General features: G+C 36.9%; 2 protein-coding genes across 11 annotated transcripts in view; one reads left to right on the top strand and one right to left on the bottom strand.

The window, feature by feature from the left end:
• Positions 1-3,675: 3,675 nt before the first annotated feature.
• On the top strand, positions 3,676-8,844 carry LOC104215372 (putative late blight resistance protein homolog R1A-3). The gene is made up of 4 exons (XM_070168454.1): positions 3,676-3,757; positions 4,503-8,007; positions 8,086-8,561; positions 8,639-8,844. Exons 1-2 carry the CDS (start codon positions 3,731-3,733, stop codon positions 7,971-7,973), a joined length of 3,498 nt encoding a protein of 1,165 aa, XP_070024555.1. The 5' UTR covers positions 3,676-3,730; the 3' UTR covers positions 7,974-8,007; positions 8,086-8,561; positions 8,639-8,844.
• A 4,814-nt stretch (positions 8,845-13,658) lies between these two features.
• LOC104215335 (uncharacterized) overlaps positions 13,659-21,421 on the bottom strand; it is a 38,080-nt gene continuing 30,317 nt past the window's right edge. The window contains exons 5-13 of one of the 10 annotated variants that reach the window (XR_011405590.1): positions 21,010-21,363; positions 20,505-20,723; positions 19,670-20,002; positions 19,502-19,567; positions 19,163-19,381; positions 18,365-18,664; positions 14,361-18,198; positions 14,176-14,225; positions 13,659-14,058 (exon numbers count right to left, since the gene is read on the bottom strand). Coding sequence is in view for 1 of the 10 variants with exons in the window: in XM_070168444.1 (XP_070024545.1) it covers positions 14,518-18,198; positions 18,365-18,664; positions 19,163-19,381; positions 19,502-19,567; positions 19,670-20,002; positions 20,505-20,723; positions 21,010-21,363 (5,172 nt within the window). In the remaining 9 variants the exon portion in view is untranslated. Of the gene's footprint in view, positions 14,059-14,175; positions 18,199-18,364; positions 18,665-19,162; positions 19,382-19,501; positions 19,568-19,669; positions 20,003-20,504; positions 20,724-20,875; positions 20,917-21,009; positions 21,364-21,421 lie in introns of those variants that run through there. The other 9 variants (XR_011405589.1, XR_011405591.1, XR_011405594.1 and 6 more) reach the window with 9 other exon arrangements.

Genomic DNA, 21,421 nt, shown 5'->3' with positions numbered 1-21,421 from the left:
ACATATAAAAACCAAATCCTTCTATAATCCAGTGCACGCGAAAATTAGACACCATACAAATCACCTTACCCTTATATGGTATTGAAGTATAAAACATCAAAAAATGAATAGAACTTTTCTCACTTCTAGAGTAAAGAAAATTGGTTCCACCACATCCACGAAGTATTGCAACAAAAAAGGAGGAATAAACAGTTTGTTTAGAAAAGGGAGGATTATAGTCACAGGACGCAGGATGCTTTGTGCGTCGGGCTACCCTTGATTTCATCCATCATATAATCAGCGGTTGAAAATGTTATTTGGAATTTTTGCATTTTAATTTTATAAGACTTAGTACCCTAAGTACTATGACAAAAATCTCATCACGCGCGTTCCGACTTCTGAATGACTCGAAACTAATCAAAAATAACTCAAATACATCAACAATGCTAAAGGAACCAATCCCAATCGGAAAAGATCGAATCTTTAATCAAAAGCCCAAAATTGGCTAAAAAACTCAACCCGGGCCCACACCGCGAAACCCCAAAAAACTCACAAAATCCGTCAACCCATTCAATTATGAGTTCAACCATACTAGTTTCACTCAAATCCGACTCCGAATCGGTGTTCAAAACTCAAAAATTCATATTATGAAACTTTAGGCCAAAACCCTCAATTTCTTCTTTAAAATTCATTAACCAAAAGATAAAATCGAAGATAGATTCATAAAATATGACCAAAACCGAGTAGAGAACACTTACACCAATTCATATGCTAAAAAATGCCTCGACAAATTGCCCAACTCCGAGCTCCCCAACTCAAAATATGTTAAATGCATAAAACCATCATTTTAAGATTGTTCTGCCTCGTTTTTTGTGCCAAAAGATCTCGAAACTCACTTTTGATACCTCCAATGGATTCTTTGTGAAATTCTAGTCAAGATAGGCTCTTGAATCACTCCCCTTGATCTTATATTGAAGGAGATATGTTGGTTTCAATATTTGGAAATATTGCAGATTTTTCAATACACAACAATGACAATTTCGTAATTAATTTGAAAAAAATCTAACAACTCAATTCTTAGTAAAATAACCATAAAATCCTCATACGATGTCCAAATTTGACAATTCTTTTTGATATGACTCCGTAATTACGATACGGATCTAGTGCTTCAATAAAACAGAAATCGGAGCTCATTTGTTCAATGTTGTACCATTTATGCTTGAAGAAACGACACTTCGAAACATAAGAAAAACGAGCGCAACACAACCCAAACCTATCCGAAACTCATTTTAGCCCTTTGGGACCCTGTCTAAACATACAAAAAAGTTCCATATCATAATACAGACCTACTCGAGGCCTCAAAACACACATAATAATATTGAAACGATGAAATGCACCTCAAATCAAACTTAATGTACTTTCGAACTTTCGACTTCCAAAAACTCACGTTGAAACATATCAAATCAACTCGGAATGAACCCAAATGTTGCACACTTCTAACTATGAATAAAAGAGTAAATGTATAAATAGTGCTCACTTCTAAACAAAGTTAAAGAAACTAAGACTATTTCAAATTTGGCGTCCAACCTTTTGTCACTTTCTACCTAACATCAATGATCTCACCTTCACCAGAATTTTCAACTTGTTATCTCAAGTAGCTGGTTTGTTGAAAAGGGCAGAATTCATACACAAAAACAGAGAGGAGCAAGCATTCCATATATCATATTTTTCATCTTCAACATCAATTGAAAAGGTTAGTCCACCATGATCTTATTAGCCAATCATGTTTAGCTAAACAAAGTTTATTTAACTGAATTTTTATGTATGGTTTCCTGCTATGGCTTTCTTTTTTATGCTTCTTTTCTTCAGATCCTTTGTATTCTTGCTCCTTCTTCTTCTTCTTTTTTCTCCTGATTAGGTTTTATGTATATTTTATACATCAGATCTTGAGAACTTGAACGGAAGGGAGGGAATTACAATCATGGAAAGCGAGAAAGGGAAAGCAATCAAATTATCGGTATTTCATGATACAATATTTATTACAACTAAAGTTGACAAAATAAATGGAATTTGAAGGAACCCTCTGTCGTTGATTGTGTTATCTTTCAAAATTTATACACTAAAAACTCTAAATATCTTTTTGATACTATTAGTAAATTTTAACTTATGATAGCAAATTATAAGTTACTAATTAGATGTCCCTGATTATCATCTTTCTTTTTGGTTCCAATATGTTAATTTTTGAGGTTATGCCTCTTTTCCTCTCCCTAATTTGATCCTCTAACATTTGAATCTTAGTACTAGCGGGTAACAAAGAAATATAGAGATTTAAAAAGATAAAAAGTTGCAACATATTGCATGAAGAAGAGCGTTATTGTTTTATGATATTTTTATAGACGAAAAGTTAGTTTAAATATTTGTCACGTTTCTCCTTTTTATTTATGGACTAATTTATAAAATGATCACTTAATAACTCACTGGTAATTTTTTGTGACACATACCATAAAGTTAACTAGTTCTCACATATGTTGTGATTATTTCCTCCTTTGCTTAATTACCTCTACTTCCTTAACTTCACCTCATATTTACACACAAGAACGGATCCTTTTCTTAAAACTAATGACTTATGTTACTCTTCCAACTCCTAATATAGAATAAATAACTTTAAATAGAATGATCATAAGAAATATTAAGATAAAGGGATTGAAAAAAATACCAAAGCAAATTGCCAGTAATGGTACCTTGCCTTCTCTTCTATTACATGACTGTATATATATTCATTCTATTTTTTCAATGCAAATAATGGAGCCATTGATTTGTTATGTATGTGAAGGGAAATCACGTGAGTTATGCTCAAGCGGACTCAATATTCTTGAAGCCATGGGGAGGTTTTGGTGGATCAAAATGGAATTACATGCTGAAAAGTCCCATTAAAGAAATATTGATTGCTCATGGAGATTGTATAGACTCCATCATGTTCATAACCGTTACTGAACAAGGTACTACCATCGACTCACCAAAGTTTGGTGGGGGTGGAGGTCGAAGAGCCAAGGTAAGTCCGAAAAAAATATGGTCGAAGAGACAACGTTCTTCTCAAGTTAAATTTGTGTCATGTCATAGCAATGAGCTTAAATTATGTAAAAAAAAAATGTAATTATCAAGACAATTAAATCACTTATAGCACGTTATAGGTCAACTTAATATGTTAGTGTCGCAACTTTGTGCATTTTCAGTGTACACAACGTACAATCTGTAGTTATGTAAGCATCTTTCAAGTCAAATATATGGATGCACCTGTTGCTTCATATTTAAGTTTGCCGGTTCCTTTGCATTGAGAGGATTCAATTAAGTGTCTAGATTTGCTTTAGGTCCAAAGATTTCCAATCCTAATATGATATTCTTGCACTTTTCTGAATTTTTGTCAAAATTCCCGACTCTGCTGCTTATTTAACTGATATGTGATTTGTAATAACCTCAGGTAGTTTTTGAGGCAACTCCATTGGAATATTTAACAGGTATCAACGGAACATTTGGATATGGTGGCAGCCATTTAGTTATAAAATCTCTATGTTTTATAACTAATGCAAAGAGTTATGGACCATTTGGGTCTAAGGATGGGGGAACCCCATTTTCACTTGTGATGAAAGAAGGTGTAGCAATTGTGGGATTTCACGGTTGTTCTGGGTTGTACCTTGATGCTATTGGTGTTTATTTGCAAAAACTTACTCCGCCCACTTCAGCAAAGGAACCTATGGTTGAAGACATTGAAATCCATGATGTATGTTGAGATTATTTCCTCCTTCGCTTAATCACCTCTACTTCCGTTTCTTCACTTCATACTTCAGCAAATGAACCTGAATCAAAAAAGAAATTGAGGCAATTGAACCTATGGTTGAAGAAATTGAAATACATGACGTCTATACTACTTTTTCTCTTAATATCATGAGTTAAATTTTGTTTCTTGTTTGTTTTATTTTATTTCTTTCCAATTAATTGTGACTTTATATACTAAACCAACACATGCATGCCATGTGTCTGCACATAAAATTTTTTCACTTAATATATGTTCTTGCTTTATTAAATCGCTTAACCATTATAAGTTAGTATTTTGGGTGAAAATACCGAGTAGGTGCATGTTTTTGCTATCAGAGATAGAATTATAAACTTCTTGTTGTAAGAATAAAAAAAAAAAACTAAACATTATAAAGCTTATCAATCATGCTTAGTTATGATTTTCAATAGGTTGTGTTTTTATGTTTGACAATTACTTCTATTCATGTCTTCCTCAGAATGGTTAGAATAAACCTTCACTAAATTGGCCATCCCCCTGCTTAGTGCATAATCTAGTAAAACACCAGCTCAACATATTCTTTTAATGCAGTTGAACATATGCATAGTAAACTATTTTCTTGACATGCTTATTTTGAATATATAACAGTTGCTCAAACTCTAAGAATATAATATATAGAGAATTAACTGTCTTTCTTTGTGAGAATTTGATATAATGTCTGGTCTTTTGGCAGGTGTCATTTTCTACCCTTCGCAAGGACTCACTCAATGTTCTAGATTTCATAGAGAGCTTAAAGAATGAAGAAATTCAAAAAGTTGATGACGCGGATCTAATTGAAAAGCTGATATTGGAGTTGGACTTCCTCCTTCTGAATCTCCATCATCTTTCCAAGTATCGTGTTGATCAACTTTCTTCATTCATGACCGAATATGAGTTTCTTCAGAATGTTTGTGGCAACATAAGACATTTCCACGAGTTGATAGTGAATGGTTGCGTTGGGCATGAGAATGTTGAATATGTCTTACCTCAGTTTCAACTAATGGCTAAGAGAGTAGGACGCTTCTTGTGGCAAAATCAAATTGGTGGACACTCTCGACTCTTCAAGCTAACACATCTATTCTTGGAGATTATTCCAACTCAGTTGGAGGTTATGCACATATGTCTTACAAATTTGAAAGCTTCAACATCAACAAAAGTTGGACGCTTTATTAAGCAGCTCCTAGAAACCTCTCCGGATATTCTTAGAGAATATCTAATTCATCTACAAGAGCACATGATAAATGTTATTACCGCTAGCAGTCCAGGGGCCCACAACATTCATATCATGATAGAGTTCCTATTAATCATTCTTACTGATATGCCTAAGGACTTTATTCATAATGGCAAGTTGTTTAAATTCCTAGCACGTGTCGGAGCACTTACCAGGGACGTATCGTCTATGGCCCGCAACTTAGAAGAGAAATCAAAGAATGAAGAGAGTACCAATGAAACAAATAGTGCAACTCTAGGCTTGCTCGAAAAAATTGAACTCCTGAAGAAAGAACTCAAAGATGTTTACCTGAAAGCCCCGGACTCATCTCAACTCTGCTTTCCCATGAGTGATGGACCCCTTTTCATGCATCTTCTACTTAGACACTTAGATGATTTGCTCAATTCCAATACTTATTTAGTCGCTTTGATAAAGGAAGAAATCAGGCTGGTGAAAGAAGATCTAGAATTCATAAGATCTTTCTTCGGGAATGTTGAGCAAGAATTGTATAAAGATCTCTGGGCACGTGTTTTAGATGTGGCATATGAGACAAAAGATGTCATTGATTCAATTATTGTAAGAGACAATGGTCTCTTACATCTTATTTTCTCACTTCCCTTTACCATAGAAAAGATCAATCTTATCAAAGAAGGGGTCTCAAATTTATTTGAGAAGATTCCCAAGAACATGGGTGTCATTGTTGTGAACTCTCCCAACAAGCCAGTTGATCGCAAGTCATCAATAGCTGGTAAAATAATCGTAGGTTTTAAAGAGGAGACATACTTGATAATTAGGAAGCTCACCGGTGGACCAAAAACGCTAGATGTCATTTCGATCACTGGTATGCCCGGTTCGGGTAAAACTACTTTGGCGTATAAAGTGTACAATGATGAGTCAATTTCTGGTCATTTTGACATTCGTGCATGGTGTACAGTCGATCAAAAGTATGACGAGATGGGGTTGCTGGAAAAACTTTTTAATCAAGTTGTTGGCCCAACTTCGAAATTCGGTGAGAATATTGATGTTGCCGATAAGCTACGGAAACACCTGTTTGGAAAGAGGTACCTTATAGTCTTAGATGATTTGTGGGATACTGCAGCATGGGATGAGTTGACAAGACCTTTTCCTGAAGTTGAGAAAGGAAGTCGAATTATTTTGACGACTCGAGAAAAGAAAGTGGCTATGCATGCACAACGCCACAGTGATCCTCTTGACCTTCGATTGCTAAAACTGGAAGAAAGTTGGGAGTTACTAGAGAAAAAGGTCTTTGGAAAAGAAAGTTGCCCTGATGAACTAGTGGATGTTGGAATAGAAATAGTCCAAAACTGTAAACGACTTCCTTTGGTGGTTGATTTGGTTGCTGGAGTCATTGCAGGGAAGGAAATGAAAAGGAGTGTCTGGCTTGAAGTTCGAAATGATTTGAATTCCTTTATTTTCCAGAAAGAAGAGGACGTGATGAGGGTTATAGCATTAAGTTATGACCATTTACCCGATCCCTTAAAGTCGTGCTTGATTCACCTTGCGAGTTTTCCGAAGGACGAAGCAATTCCAGTCCGTAATTTGGAAATTTTATGGCTTGCTGAAGGATTTTTGGAGCAGAGAGAGATGAAGAGTGTGGAAAAACTGTTTGACATTTATCTGGATAATTTAATTTCCAGTAGCTTGGTAATTTCTTTCAATGAAATAGGTGACGATCGGACTTGCCAAATTCATGATCTTGTGCATGACTTTTGTTTGATAAAAGCAAGAGAGGAAAAGTTGTTTGGCAAGATAAGTTCAATTGCTCCATCATCATCTTCTTCAGATCTGATGCCACGTCAAATGAACATTGAATATCGTAAGTGGCACTTTGGGCATAACAATTTTGTCCTGTTCGATTCAAAAAAGAAAAGGCATTCTGGTAAACACCTCTGTTCTTTGAGGATAACTGGACACATATATGATGACAATAGTCTTAATGATATCTGTCACCTAAGACACTTGAGGCTTCTTAGAGTGTTGCAAGTGGATAGATTTTCTATCACGGTGAATGATTCTTTGCTGAATGAAATATGCACATTGGTTCATTTGAGGTACTTAAACATTCAGACAGAAGTTGACTCTCTGCCTTTGTCTTTTTCAAATTTGTGGAATCTGGAAACTCTGCGGGTGAATAACTTTGGACCACCCTTGGTGCTATTACCAACAATTTTGAATCTTGTAAAGTTGCAAGTGCTGGGCATAAATGACTGTTCTTTCTTTGATTTGGATACAGATGAACCAATACTGGTAGGAGAGGACTCAAAGTTAGAGAGCTTGAGATTATTACGGGGACTCAAGCTTTCCAATTCGAAAGACATAGATGATATTTTCAAAAGGTTTCCCAATCTTCAAGAGCTTCAATTTGATCTCAAGAAATCATGGGATTGTTCAACAGATCGATATTGGTTCCCGAAATTAGATTTCCTAAATGAACTAGAATCTCTCAAAGTAACTTTTGAAGATTCATATTCAAATGATAGTGCGTTCTCTGCAGCGACAAATCGGCTTTGGGATTTTCACTTCCCTTCGAGTGTGAAAATGTTGTGTTTGTGTGAGTTTCCTCTGACATCGGATTCACTATCAACAATAGGAATACTGCCCAAGCTTGAAGATCTGTACCTTGAAGACGCAATCATCGAGGGGGAAGGATGGAACATGGGGGAGGAAGACACCTTCCAGAATCTCAAATGTCTGACGTTGCAGCGAGTGACTCTTGCTAATTGGGAGGTTAGAGAGGAATCCTTTCCTGCGCTTGAGAAATTACGAGTGCGGGACTGTCGTATGCTTGAGGAGATTCCGCCTAGTTTCGGGGATATTTGTTCATTAAAAAGTATCGAGCTGAAGTGGAGCCCTCAACTTGAAGAATCTGCTCTGAAGATTAAGCAAGATGTTGAAGATTTGGATAGGGATATTCTGGTCCTTGTTTATAACTGATCGAGTCCTGAGCACTTTTACCATGAGAAAATATGTGAGTATAGCCGAACTTATTACCTCCTCATTTTCATTTTATGTGGCAGTGCTTGACCGGTATAATTTTCTTTTGCAGAACGTATGTAAGGAATACACCAGCATTTGTTGCAGTTAGCTCTACATGTGTAGATCATTTTGCTGCTGCTCCTGCTCTGTCTTCTGTGAAACAACAAATTTGGGAGGGATGAAGCTCCCACTTTCATCCCTCCCAAATCGAGTCAACTGCAGCAATAGTTTTAGTGATTCTAAGCTTCGATAGCACTCTGTCACCAATTTTATTTGCAGCGAAAGAGTCTTGCTAAGTGGGAGTTTAGAGAGGAATCCTTTCATGTGCTTGAGAAATTACAACTGTGGGAATGTCATAAGATTGAGGAGATTTCGCCTAGTTTCGGCAATCGGGTTTCATTGAAAATTATTGATCTGAAGAGGAGCCCTCAACTTGAAGATTCCGCTCGGGAGATTAAGCAATATGTTGAAGATATGATGGGAGAAGACATGATTCAGTTCCTTTTTCGGAATGAGTCTTGAACACTCTTACCCTGGGAAAAATAAGTGAGTATAGATGAATTTATTACCTCCTTTATTTCATTTTATGTGGCGGACATTGACCAGTATAATTTTCTTTGCAGAGAGCATGTAAGGAATACATCCAGCTTTTGAGGCTAAAGATGAATCCTCAAACATCTATTGTTGTGTGGTGAATAAGTGATGGATTTGTATTGATATTAATTATTACTATTGAACTTTTTCTTCATTTTGTGTGCTTATGGTAAACCAAAAGGTACTCTAGTTATGTATCCCAAGATTTGTTCTTTCAAGTTTTTATTGTTGTATACTCTCTTTTCTTTTTTGGCATGGCTTGAATTGTTTGCATATCATACGAATTACTTCTCGAGTCCAGAGACATACATGGGATTGCTGACTCTCCGCAACGACGGGATAATATTCACTCAGATACTGATAATAAGGGATGAGAACAGTGCTTTAGGAAGTGAAACAAAAGGTGTGCAACCTCTGTACTATATGAAAGTTATTTTATATCTCAGATTTTTCAAGTTTTTATATATCTTTCAAGAAATACCATCAGAATCAGCTCATCGACGCATAGAGTTTTAATTGTGATGCAGGCTGGTGGACTTCATGCGCACCAAGAATCAGCCCATCGACTCATTTGGAGTTTGAGGCTGCTGTATCTTTGATCAAGATGTTTCAATAGGTGCTGCTGTACAATATTTGGCCTTATGTGCAACAGTAAGTGTTATTAAAAATCCTCCAGTGCCTATTAATACGCTACTGGTAAAGATGTGTGTTGCGCTCAAACAATAATTGCCACTAAGAAAAAGAAGTTTAATTTGAGTATTACCGCTACTGGTAGTTGTGATAATATAAGGAGGAAGCTGAAAAAATTAATCCAAAGGTGCAAGAGCCTTATTTTTTGGTATAATTGACATCTTTGCTGTTTTATTTGGCGATTTTGTCAACTATTCTTTAGGTGCATGCCATGATCAACTGAATGCTTGCATATATTGTGTTGCATATATACCAATTTTTTTTGGCGGGGCTCCTCCGCTAGCTTTGGTTTCTTAGATTCTTGCTACATTTGCTCCATTTTATTTCACCTAAGAGTCTTGAAGGAGATCCTGGACGTGATTGCTCAGTGCTTGGCTTCTTTCAATCCTATAGATTGTTGGCTTTATGTTTACCTTGTCCGAAATCCATGCGGAAAAGTTCTTTTGAGGCAATTTTGATGGAGAGGCAACCTGAATCATCGTTGGTCCCGAAGCAATTTTTAGTCCTGCTCCTTTCCCATCATCAACAGGTCCTACTATATTTCCTCCACCAAATGTCCAACCAAACCAGATTCCTTCTCAAAATGCTGTTGTAATAATTGCTGTTGCAGCTAGCTCAGGCTGCTACATTAGCTGTGAAAAAACAGACAAGAAATTCAACAACTATTCTTCAAACCTTGATCTACTCTCGTTTCATTATAAGAACGAGACTCGATGCACTTTACTTTGCCACTGTGCTTGTTCTCTGTGGAAATTATCAAGGTTACCCTTTCTGAGTACTTTTGTCCTTACAGGTGAAAAAGTTTTAATCCGTGCATCTGTATGTGACTGCAGGTGCTAGATTATATTGAAGACATATACCGGTCTTCATGAGATTGCTAACTCTTGTAAGAACTTAGGGTATTTCCTTCTTGATCAGACTACCTTTGTGTATAATCAAGCCTCAAACTCCTGATTATCTAGCCCTTGGACCGCTCGGTGCTGGTTTTGGAGCCATCATGCAACATTGCAAGGGATTGCGGCGACTTTTGCTTCCCGGCCTCCTTATGGATCTCGTGGTCGAGTACATCAAGGCCCATGCTAAGAAGCTAGAGATGCTCTCCGTAACTTTTGGAGGGGATAGTGATCTAGGCCTCTACTATGTGCTCTCCGGTTGTGAAAGCCTCCATGAGTTGGAGGCCAGGGACTGCCCCATTGGTGACAAGTCTAAAAACATCAGAGAACTACGAATTGAACACCAAATCAAATGAAACCAAAAGTGCACACAATTCTAAAAATATCATACAAACTTGCTCGCGCGATCAAATCGCTAAAATAACACCTAGAACTACGAATTAAACACCAAATCAAATGAAATTTTCAAGAAAACTTTGAAACTTATATTTTCACGGCCGGACGTCCAAATCACGTCAAACCAACTCTGTTTCTCACCAAATTTCACAGACAAGTCATAAATGTGGTATTGGACCTATATTGGGTTCTGGAACCAAAATACGGACCGATATCCAAAAAGTCAACTATTGGTCAAACACTTCAAATTCATTAAGCCTTTAAATGTAAAATTTCAACAAAGTCCGATAACTCGGGCTAGGGACTTCTGAATTCGATTCCGAGCATACCCCCAAGTCCCAAATCGCGATACGATTCTCCGGGACCGTCAAAACACGAGTTCGGGTCCGTTTGCTCAAAACGTTGACTGAAGTAACTCAAATGGTTTTCAAGCAAAAATTCATATTTTTCTCAGTTTTTAACATAAAAGCTTTTCAGAATCACGCCCCGACTGCGCACGCAAATCAAGGAGGACAAAAATGAGAGTTTTAAGGCCTCAAAACGCAGAATTTGATTTTAAAACATGAGATGACCGATCGGGTCATCACACTCATGCACTCAGTGACACCGGATTTTGAGAATGTATTTTATGTCAGTAATTGTGAGATTTTCTATGGAATTCAAATATTATGTTTTCAGTATTTAAAAGAAATGGTGTTTCGTTGAGAGTTATCGTCTTGTCTAGCATTGAGATAGACGTCATCACGACTTGTGAGATTTTGGATCGTGACACCATTCCAGCAAAAACATTGTAGAAAGTAACAAACTAAGAAAGCAAAAAGTCAAAGTAGAAATAGTACTATGTCTTGCAAATTTAAAATGCAAAAATTCCAGATGACATTTTCAACAATCGATGATAAGATGCGTGTAATTTCCTTTGATTCATCTTCATGATTGCTTAACCATTCCATAATGGCCCAAATTCCAGCTTGAACTTTAGAAATTAAAGCTGAAACTGCGACAAATTAAAATTAAAATTAACCTGTGCATTATATTGGTGATAGTGCTTGCAATGTTTACTATTAGTTGAGAAATTAGTCCAATAGAGAAAAATATCAAATCAAAGTTTAATATTACAAGTAGTTTAATGAATTTGAATTATTGAAAGCTGTAAATGTTGTATAGCAATAGTGGTGTTTAACATCTTGTGATGTCTAAAGATAGATAAAATAAAGGGCATCCCGGTGCACAAAGCATCCCGCATGAGTTTGCTTTGCAGTTTGCAACTTTTCACATCATGAGTTTGCTTTGCAGCCAAAGTTGGTGAGTCTATGACAGAGTGCTTTCGAAGCTTAGCATCACCAAAACTAGCCCGGAAGTTGAATCAGGTTGTTGAACAACAACCAAGGCATTGTCGATTTGGGAGGGATGAAAGTGTGAGCTTCTTGTTTGTTTTGTTGTTACACAGAAGACAGAGCAAGAATAGCAGCAAAATTATCTACACATGTAGAGCTAACTACAACTATAGCTGCATCTAATTGCAAATTCATCTACCTGCCACAATAAAAGAGCAGTTATTGAGCTAAAACAGCCCAATGACACTCTTAACATGGTGTGATATTGTCCGTTTTGGGCTAAACCCGCACGTTTTCCTCAAAATGCCTCACGCCATTAAGAGATTCCTACACCTTATATGTAGTCTCCCAAACTTTTCGGCTACCAATGTGAGATTTCGTTCGCACACCCAACAATTTCCAGGTTTCTTGGTTAGTTCAGGATGAGAGCTAGGGAAGAGCTTGTTTGTTGAAGTTATTTAAAGTTTCTCCACTTGACATGCTCAATGTTTTTGAATTAGGCCATCCTCGATCATCTACAGTGGCTATACAGGAAAAAGGAGATGCAATGCAATCTGGTGTCCTATTTGAGTCATTTGACGTGCCCAATTCTTTTGAAATAGGCCAATATCAACCAGCCGCAATGGCTACACTAGATAATGGAGATACGATGCAACTCGATGCATGCCAACCTCTATCAGCTACAAAGGATAAAGGAGATGCAAATCTTGTAGATTAGAATCCAACAACTACAACCGGTATTGCTGATAACAGAAGACATTCTCCTACTTTAGACAATGATGTTGCTAGATCTCTACCCGGACTGGAATTGGGGATAGGGACACAGGTTGTGCAGCTAGGTTCAGAACATCATCAAGTGGATGATGTAGAAGTTGATGCGAGGGACCTCCAAAGGAATGTAGTACATGCTGATTTGGAGAAGCAAACAAGACAAAGAGGATAAAAAGAGAATACGGAATAAGTCTGGAGGTTCTAAAGCAACAATTTGGGAAGAAGCTTACTGATGCTGCTAACAGCTTAGGGGGTAAACTTAAGCACTACACTTAAGAGTCACTTGAACCTTATGCTTTATGATTTTAACATTCGCATTTTTCCCTTTACTTCTTTGGTAACTCGAGCTGCTAAGCTTATGTTCTCATTGCAGTTGCACGAAGTACATTGAAGCACATATGTAGAGACTATGAGATTTACCGGTGGCCACGTGTTAAATCAAGAAAGCATAACTGCTTCCTCTCTCAAGCGGAGTTATTACAAGCTGTTGATAGACAACCTTCAGATTCTGGTGCGAGACACCAACAATATGTTGATTTTTCTCCTAGAAGTGGCGCAAAATCCGCAACAAATTCAAAGGAATTGCATGTTCCCATGCAAAGTGAGAATTTCATAAGCGTTAAGGTAACTTATGGAAATCGAACAGTGAGGTTCCCACTCTCATTTTCATCGGGGAAAAGGAATTTGGAAGAAGAAGTAGAAAAGAGAATAAAGTTAGTTGGAAATTCGTCGATCAGGTATGAAAATGAAGAGAAAGATTTGATATTGATAACTTGTGATTCGGACTTGCACCATGCAATGCACACATCAAGATCATTACGTAGGACCATCATAAAGATGTTGGTGGAGATTGAACTTGACTACAATCACATAATTGACTCCTGTTAAAGTCTCATTGCCGCCCATTAGTTGAAATGGCATGTTTGAATGCAAAGCAAATCTGTCAAGAAAAGTGGAAGTACTAGTTCAAGAAGCTCCACAATACTTTGACTGATCAAACATGAAGCTGATACAAAAGAATTTACAACTTATAACACAGTTGAAGGAACAAATCAGGAAAAGCATAAAGCAACTGCTCATAGGCCTATTGAGGGAAAGAAAGTGGAAAATTCTCAACTAGAGGAGCAAAACAATGCACTTTGAACTTGTTTTTCTTTCATCCCATGTGCATCAACTTGTTGCGCCTCACCACTGGCAGCCACTGAGGTAGGTATAAAGACTGGAGAATTTGAATTTTCTGCATTACAGTTGAAGTTGCACCACCATCTACTCTTTCTTCACTGTTATGTAAAGTGAATACACATGTAGCCTCACCTCCAAATGCGTCGATGGGCTGAATTCTTGGTGCGTGTGAATTCCATCAGCCTGCATCACAATTATAACTCTATGCTGGGCTGATTGTGAAAGATATATAAAAACTTGAAAAAGCTGAGATATAAAGTAACCTCTGTACTATTTTCATATAGTACAGAGGTTGCCGACCTTTTGTTTCGGTTACTTCTTGCAATCCTCCAAATCCACTTCCTACAGCACTATTCGCATCGTTGCGGAGAGTCAGCATGCCAAAAAAGATATGATATGCAAACAACTAAAGCCATGCCCAAAAAAGAAAAGAAAAAGTATACAATAACAACAATTTGAAAGAACAAATGCTGGAGTATATTTACCCACAAAATGAAGAAAAGAAGAAAAGGAGAATGCATTAGATGCATTTGGATGTATTCCTTACATGCATTCTGCAAAAGATAATTACACATATAATGAATGAAATGGAGGAGGTAATAAGTTTGTATATACTCACATATTTTCTCAGTGTAAAAGTGCTCAAGACTTATGAACAAGGACCTGAATCCTGTCTTCTCCCATCGTATCTTCAACATCTTGCTTAATTTTCAGAGCAGATTCTTCAAGTTGAGGGCTCCACTTCAGTTCGATACTTTTTAATGAACAAATATCCCCGAAACTAGGCGGAATCTCCTCAAGCTTACGACAGTCCCGCAGTCGTAATTTCTCAAGCGCAGGAAAGGATTCCTCTCTAACCTCCCACTTAGCAAGATTCACTCGCTGCAATGTCAAACATTTGAGATTTTGGAAGGTGTCTTCCTCCCCCATGTTCCATTCTTCCCCCTCGATGATTGCGTCTTTAAGGTACAGCTCTTCAAGGTTGGACAGTATTCCTATTGTTGATAGTGAATCAGATGTCAGAGGAAACTCACGCAAACACAACATTTTCACACTCGAAGGGAAGTGAAAATCCCAAAGCCGATTTGTCGCTATAGAGAGCGCACTATCAATTGAATTTGAACTTATAAAAGTTACTTCGAGAGATTCTAGTTCATTTAAGAAGTCCAATTTCGGGAACCAATATCGCCCTGTTGAACAGTCCCATGATTCCTTGAGATCAAATCGAAGCTCGTGAAGATTGGGGAACCTTTTGAAAATATCCTCTGTGTCTTTTGAATAGGAAACTTCGAGTCCCCGTAATAATCTCATGCTCTCTGACTTTGAGTCCTCTGCTACCAGTATTGGCTCATTCTTATCCAAATCAAAGAAGGAACAATTATATATAGCCAGCACTCGCAACTTTACAAGATTCCAAATTGTTGGTAATAATACCAAGGGTGGTCCATATTTATTCACCCACAGAGTTTCCAAATTCAAGAGATTTGAAAAAGGCGAAAGAGATTTAACTTTTGTCCGAATGTTTAAGTACCTCAAATGAACCAATGTGCATATTTCATTCAACAAAGAATCATTCACCAGAATAAAAGAGTCATCCAGTTGCAACACTCTAAGAAGCCTCAAGTGTCTTAGGTGACAGATATCATTAAGACTATTGTCACCAAACTTGTGTCCAGTTATCCTCAAAGAATAGAGGTGTTTACCAGAATGCATATTGTTATGCCAAAAGTGCCACTCACGATATGCAATGTTCATTTGGCGTGGCATCAAATCTGAAGAAGATGATGATGGAGCACTTGAACTTATCAAGTCAAACAACTTTTCCTCTCTTGCTTTTATCAAACAAAACTGATGCACAAGATCATGAATTTGGCAAGTCCGATCGTCACCTATTATATTGAAAGAATTTACCAAGCTACTGGAAATTAAATTATCCAGATAAATCCCAACCACTTCTTCCACACTCTTCATATCTCTCTGCTCCAAAAATCCTTCAGCAGGCCATAAAATTTCCAAATTACGGACTGGAATTACTTCGTCCTTCGGAAAACTTGCAAGGTGAATCAAGCACGACTTTAAGGGATCAGGTAAATTATCATAACTTAATGCTATAACCCTCATCACGTCCTCTTCTTTTTGGAAAATAAAGGAATTCATATTATTTCGAACTTCAAGCCACACACTCCTTTTCTTTTCCTTCCCTGCAATGACTCCAGCAATCAAATCAACCACCAAAGGAAGCCGTTTGCAGTTTTGGACTATCTCTTCTCCAACATCCAGTAGTTCATCAGGGCAACTTTCTTTTCCAAAGACTTTTTTCTCTAATAACTCCCAACTTTCTTCCTGTGTTAGCAATCGAAGGTCAAGAGGATCACTATGGCGTTGTGCATCCATAGCCACTTTCTTTTCTCGAGTTGTCAAAATAATTCGACTTCCATTCTCAACTTCAGGAAAAGGTCTTGTCAACTCTTCCCATGCTGCATTGTCCCACAAATCATCTAAGACTATAAGGTACCTCTTTCCAAACAGATGTTTCCGTAGCTCATTAGCAACATCAATATTCTTACCGAATTTCGAAGATGAGCCAACAACTTGATTAAAAAGTTTTTTCAGCAACTCTATCTCGTCATACTTTTGATCGACTGTACACCATGCACGGATGTCAAAATGACCATAAACTGACTTATCATTATACACTTTGTACGCCAAAGTAGTTTTACCAGAACCCGGCATACCAGTGATCGAAATGACATCTAGCGTTTTTGGTCCACTGGTGAGCTTCCTAATTATCAAGTATGTCTCCTCTTTAAAACCTACGATTATTTTACCAGCTATTGATGACTTGCGCTCAACTGGCTTGTTTGGAGAGTTCACAACAATGACGCCCATGTTCTTGGGAATCTTCTCAAATAAATTTGAGACCCTTTCTTTGATAAGATTGATCTTTTCTATGGCAAGGGGAAGTGAGAAAATAAGATGTAAGAGACCATTTTCTCTTCCAATAATTGAATCAATGATATCTTTTGTCTCGTATGCCACATCTAAAACACATGCCCAGAGATCTTTAAACAATTTTTGCTCAACAATTCCGAAGAAAGATCTTATGAATTCTAGATCGTCTTTCACCAGCCTGATTTCTTCCTTTATCAAAGCAACTAAATAAGCATTGGAATTGAGCAAATCATTTAGGTGTCTAAGTAGAAGATGCATGAATAGGGGTGCATCACTCAAGGGAAAACAGAGTTGAGATGAGTCCGGGGCTTTCAAGTAAACATCTTTGAGTTCTCTCTTGAGGAGTTCAATATTTTCGAGCAAGCCTAGAGTTGCACTGTTTGTTTTATTGGTACTCTCTGCATTCTTTGATTTCACTTTTAAGTCGCGAGCAATAGCTGATACGTCTCTGGTAAGTGCTCCAACACATACTAGGAATTCAAACAATTGGCCATTATGAATAAAATCCTTAGGTACATCAGTGAGAATGATTAATAGGAACTCTATCATGATATGAATGTTTCGAGCCCCTGGAGTGCTAGCGGTAATAACATTTACCATGTGCTCTTGTAGATGAATCAGATATGCTCTAAGAATGTCTGGAGAGGTTTGTAGGAGCTGCTCAATGAAGCGTCCAACTTCTGCTGATTTTGAAGCTTTCAAATTTGTAAAACATATGTGCATAACCTCCAGTTCAATTGGAATAATCTTCAAGAGTAGATGTGCTAGTTTGAAGAGTCGAGAATCTCCAGGAAACTGATCATCCCAATGGAAGCGTCCTACTCTCTGAGCCATTAGTTGAAACTGAGGTAGGACATGTTCAACAATCTCATGCCCAACACAACCATTCACTATCAACCCATGGAAATCTCTTATGTTGGCACATACATTCTGAAGAATCTCATATTCAGTCACGAATGGAGAAAGTTGTTCAGCCCAATACTTGGAAAGATGAGGGAGATTCTGGAGGAGGAAGTCCAACTGCTCCCCAGTCATGGAGGCACTTGATTTAGCAAGATAACATGAGCCGATACAATATTCCATATTCTCCACGAGGCGAGGATGGATATGATGCATGCCTTGTTTGAACTGCATGTAGTAGCCAAAATCATATAAAATTGTTTCAACTTCTTGTCTTCTGCGAGTCATTATATAATTAAAATTTTCCATATTTGAATAAGAAAGCTGGACATATGTACAAAAGAATGCCAGCTTCAATTTTAGCTTTTTAATTAGATCCACGTCAACTGCTTTTTGATTTTCTTCATTCTTTAAGCTCTCTATGAAATCCAGAATATTGACAATGTCCTTGCGAAGAGAAGAAAGTGACACCTGCCAAAAATACCAAACATTATATCAAATTCTCCCAAAGAAAGACGGTTAATTCTCTATATATTATGTTCTTAGAGTTTCAGCAACTGCTTATGTATCCAAAATAAGCATGTCAAGAAAATGGTTTACTATGCATATGTTGAAGGAGGGAATAATCACAACATACTTCACGGATTTCAATGTCTTCAACCATAGGTTCCTTTGCTGAAGTGGAAGGAGTAAGTTTTTGCAAATAAATACCAATAGCATCAAGATACGCTCCACAAAGCCCGTGAAATCCTACAATAGCTACACCTTCTTTCATCACAAGTGAAAATGGGGTTCCACCGGCATCAGACCCAAATGGTCCATAATTATTTGCATTAGTTATAAAACATAGAGATTTTATAACGCAATGGCCATTATAACATCCAAATGTCCCCTTGATGCCTGTTAAATATTCCAATGGAGTTGCCTCAATAACAACCTGAGATTATTGCAAATCACATATCGGTTAAATAAGTAGCAGAGTCGGGAATTTGAAAAGAATTAGAAAATTGCAAGAATGTCATATTAGGATTCATAATCGGTGACCTAAAGCAAATTTGGGCACTTAGTTTAAAACCTCTCAATGCAAAGGAACCGGCAAACTTAAATATGAAGCAATGGGTGCATTCATATCTTCGACTTGAAAGATACCAATATAATATAGATTTTACGTTGTGTGCACTGGAACTGCGAAAAGTTGCGACACTATCATATTAAGTTGACCAATAATGTTATTTTTCATATCAAGAGCCTGGTAAGGTAACTTGAAGGCCGTAAGATAAAAAAATTACATGATATAGCTGGTTCAATTGTCTTGATAATTAATTATTATTTTTAATAATTTAAGCTCATTAATAGGACATGACACAAATTTAACTTGAGAAAAATGTTCCAATCATGAGAAATAAATATGTCGACCATATATTTTTGGACTTACCTTATTTATTCGACCTCCATTCCCACCAAACTTTGGTGAGTCTATGGTAGTTCCTTGTTCAGTAATGGTTTTGAACATGATGGAGTCTATACAACCTCCATGAGCAATCAATATTTCTTTAATGTAACTTTTCAACTTGTAATTCCATTCTGATCCACCAGTGCCTCCCCATGGCCCCACCAATATCGAGCCCACTTGATCGTAACTCACTTGATTTCCCTTCACATACATAACAAATTAGATCAATGGCTCCATTATCAAATTTTATCCCTATATTGGTAGTATTATTTTGCATTGAACAAAAAAACAGAATGAATAAAAGAAGAGATGACAAGGTACCATTGTTGGCAATTTACTTTCACTTTTTGTTATTTTCCCTTTCTTATGGTCACTTGATCCTGATCCCTATATAAGGTGTCAGAAGAATAACATAAATTGATTAATGAAAGGGATCTCAATTAAGGAAGTAGAGGTGATTAAGCAAACAAGCGAATAATCACAACATACGTAATAGATTTCAATTATTTCTTCAACCATAGGTTCATTTGGCTCAATTGTTTCATCTTCAAGTTCCTGTGCTGAAGCAGGGGGAGTATATTTCAGCAAATAAACACCAATAGCATCAAGGTACGCTCCACAACGCCCGTGAAATCCCACAATAGCTACACCTTCTTTCATCACAAGTGAAAATGGGGTTCCACCACCCTCAGACCCAAATGGTCCATAATTCTTTACATTAGTTGTAAAACATAGAGATTTTATAACCGAATAGCCATCAAAACATCCTAATGTACCCTTGATGCCCGTTAAATGTTCCAATGGAGTTTCCTCAAAAACAACCTGAGATTATTACAAATCACATATCGGTTAAATAAGTAGCAGAGTCGGGAATTTGAAAAGAATTAGAAAATTGCAAGAATGTCATATTAGGATTCATAATCGATGACCTAAAGCAAATTTGGGCACTTAGTTTAAAACCTCTCAATGCAAAGGAACCGGCAAACTTAAATATGAAGCAATGGGTGCATTCATATCTTTGACTTGAAAGATGTTTATGTAACTATAGATTTTATGTTGTGTATACTAAAAATGCAAAAATTTGCTACATTATCATATTAAGTTGACCAATAATGTGATTTATTCATATCAAGAGCCTGGTAAGGTAACTTGAAGGCCGTAAAATAAATGAATTACTTGCTATAGTTGGTTCAATTGTCTTGATAATTAATTATTGTTTTTACATAATTTAAGCTCATTGCTATGACATGATACAAATTTAACTTGAGAAGAATGTTCCAATCATGAGAAATAAATATGTCGACCATAATATTTTTGGACTTACCTTATTTATTCGACCTCCATTCCCACCAAATTTTGGTGAGTCTATGGTAGTACCTTGTTCAGTAATGGTTTTGAACATGATGGAGTCTATACAACCTCCATGAGCAATCAATATTTCTTTAATGGGACTTTTCAACTTGTAATTCCATTCTGATCCACCTGTGCCTCCCCATGGCTCCACCAATATTGAGTCCGCTTGATCGTAACTCACTTGATTTCCCTTCACATACATAACAAATTAAATCAATGGCTCCATTATAAAATTTTATCCCTATATTGGTAGTATTATTTTGCAGCAAACCAAAAAGAAATAAAAAATAAAAACAGAATGAATATAGATACATTCATGTAAACGAAGAGATGGCAAGGTACCATTGTTGGCAATTTACTTTCATTTTTTGTTATTTTCCCTTTCTTATCCCTATATAAGGTGTCAGGAGAGTAACATAAATTAATTGCTTAATGAAAGGGATCTCAATTAAGGAAGTAGAGGTGATTAAGCATACAAGCGAATAATCACAACATACGTCATGGATTTCAATTATTTCTTCAACCATGGGTTCATTTGGCTCAATTGTTTCATCTTCAGGTTCTTGTGCTGAAGCAGGTGAAGTAAGTTTCTGCAAATAAACACCAATAGCATCAAGGTACGCTCCACAACGCCCTTGAAATCCCTCAATAGCTCCACCTTCTTTCATTGCAAATGAAAATGGGGTTCCACCATCCTTAGACCCAAATGGTCCATAATTCTTTGCATTAGTTATAAAACATAAAGAGTTTATAACCAAATGGATACCACAACCTCTAAATGTCCCCTTGATGCCTGTTAAATATTCCGATGGAGACGCCTTAATAACAACCTGAGATTATTGCAAATCACATATCAATGAGATAAGCAGAGTCAGAAATTCTAACAAG

The sequence above is a fragment of the Nicotiana sylvestris genome, chromosome 2 (assembly GCF_000393655.2).
Source record: "Nicotiana sylvestris chromosome 2, ASM39365v2, whole genome shotgun sequence".
NCBI classification, from domain to species: Eukaryota; Viridiplantae; Streptophyta; class Magnoliopsida; order Solanales; family Solanaceae; genus Nicotiana; species Nicotiana sylvestris.
This window is presented reverse-complemented; position numbering and strand designations above follow the sequence as displayed.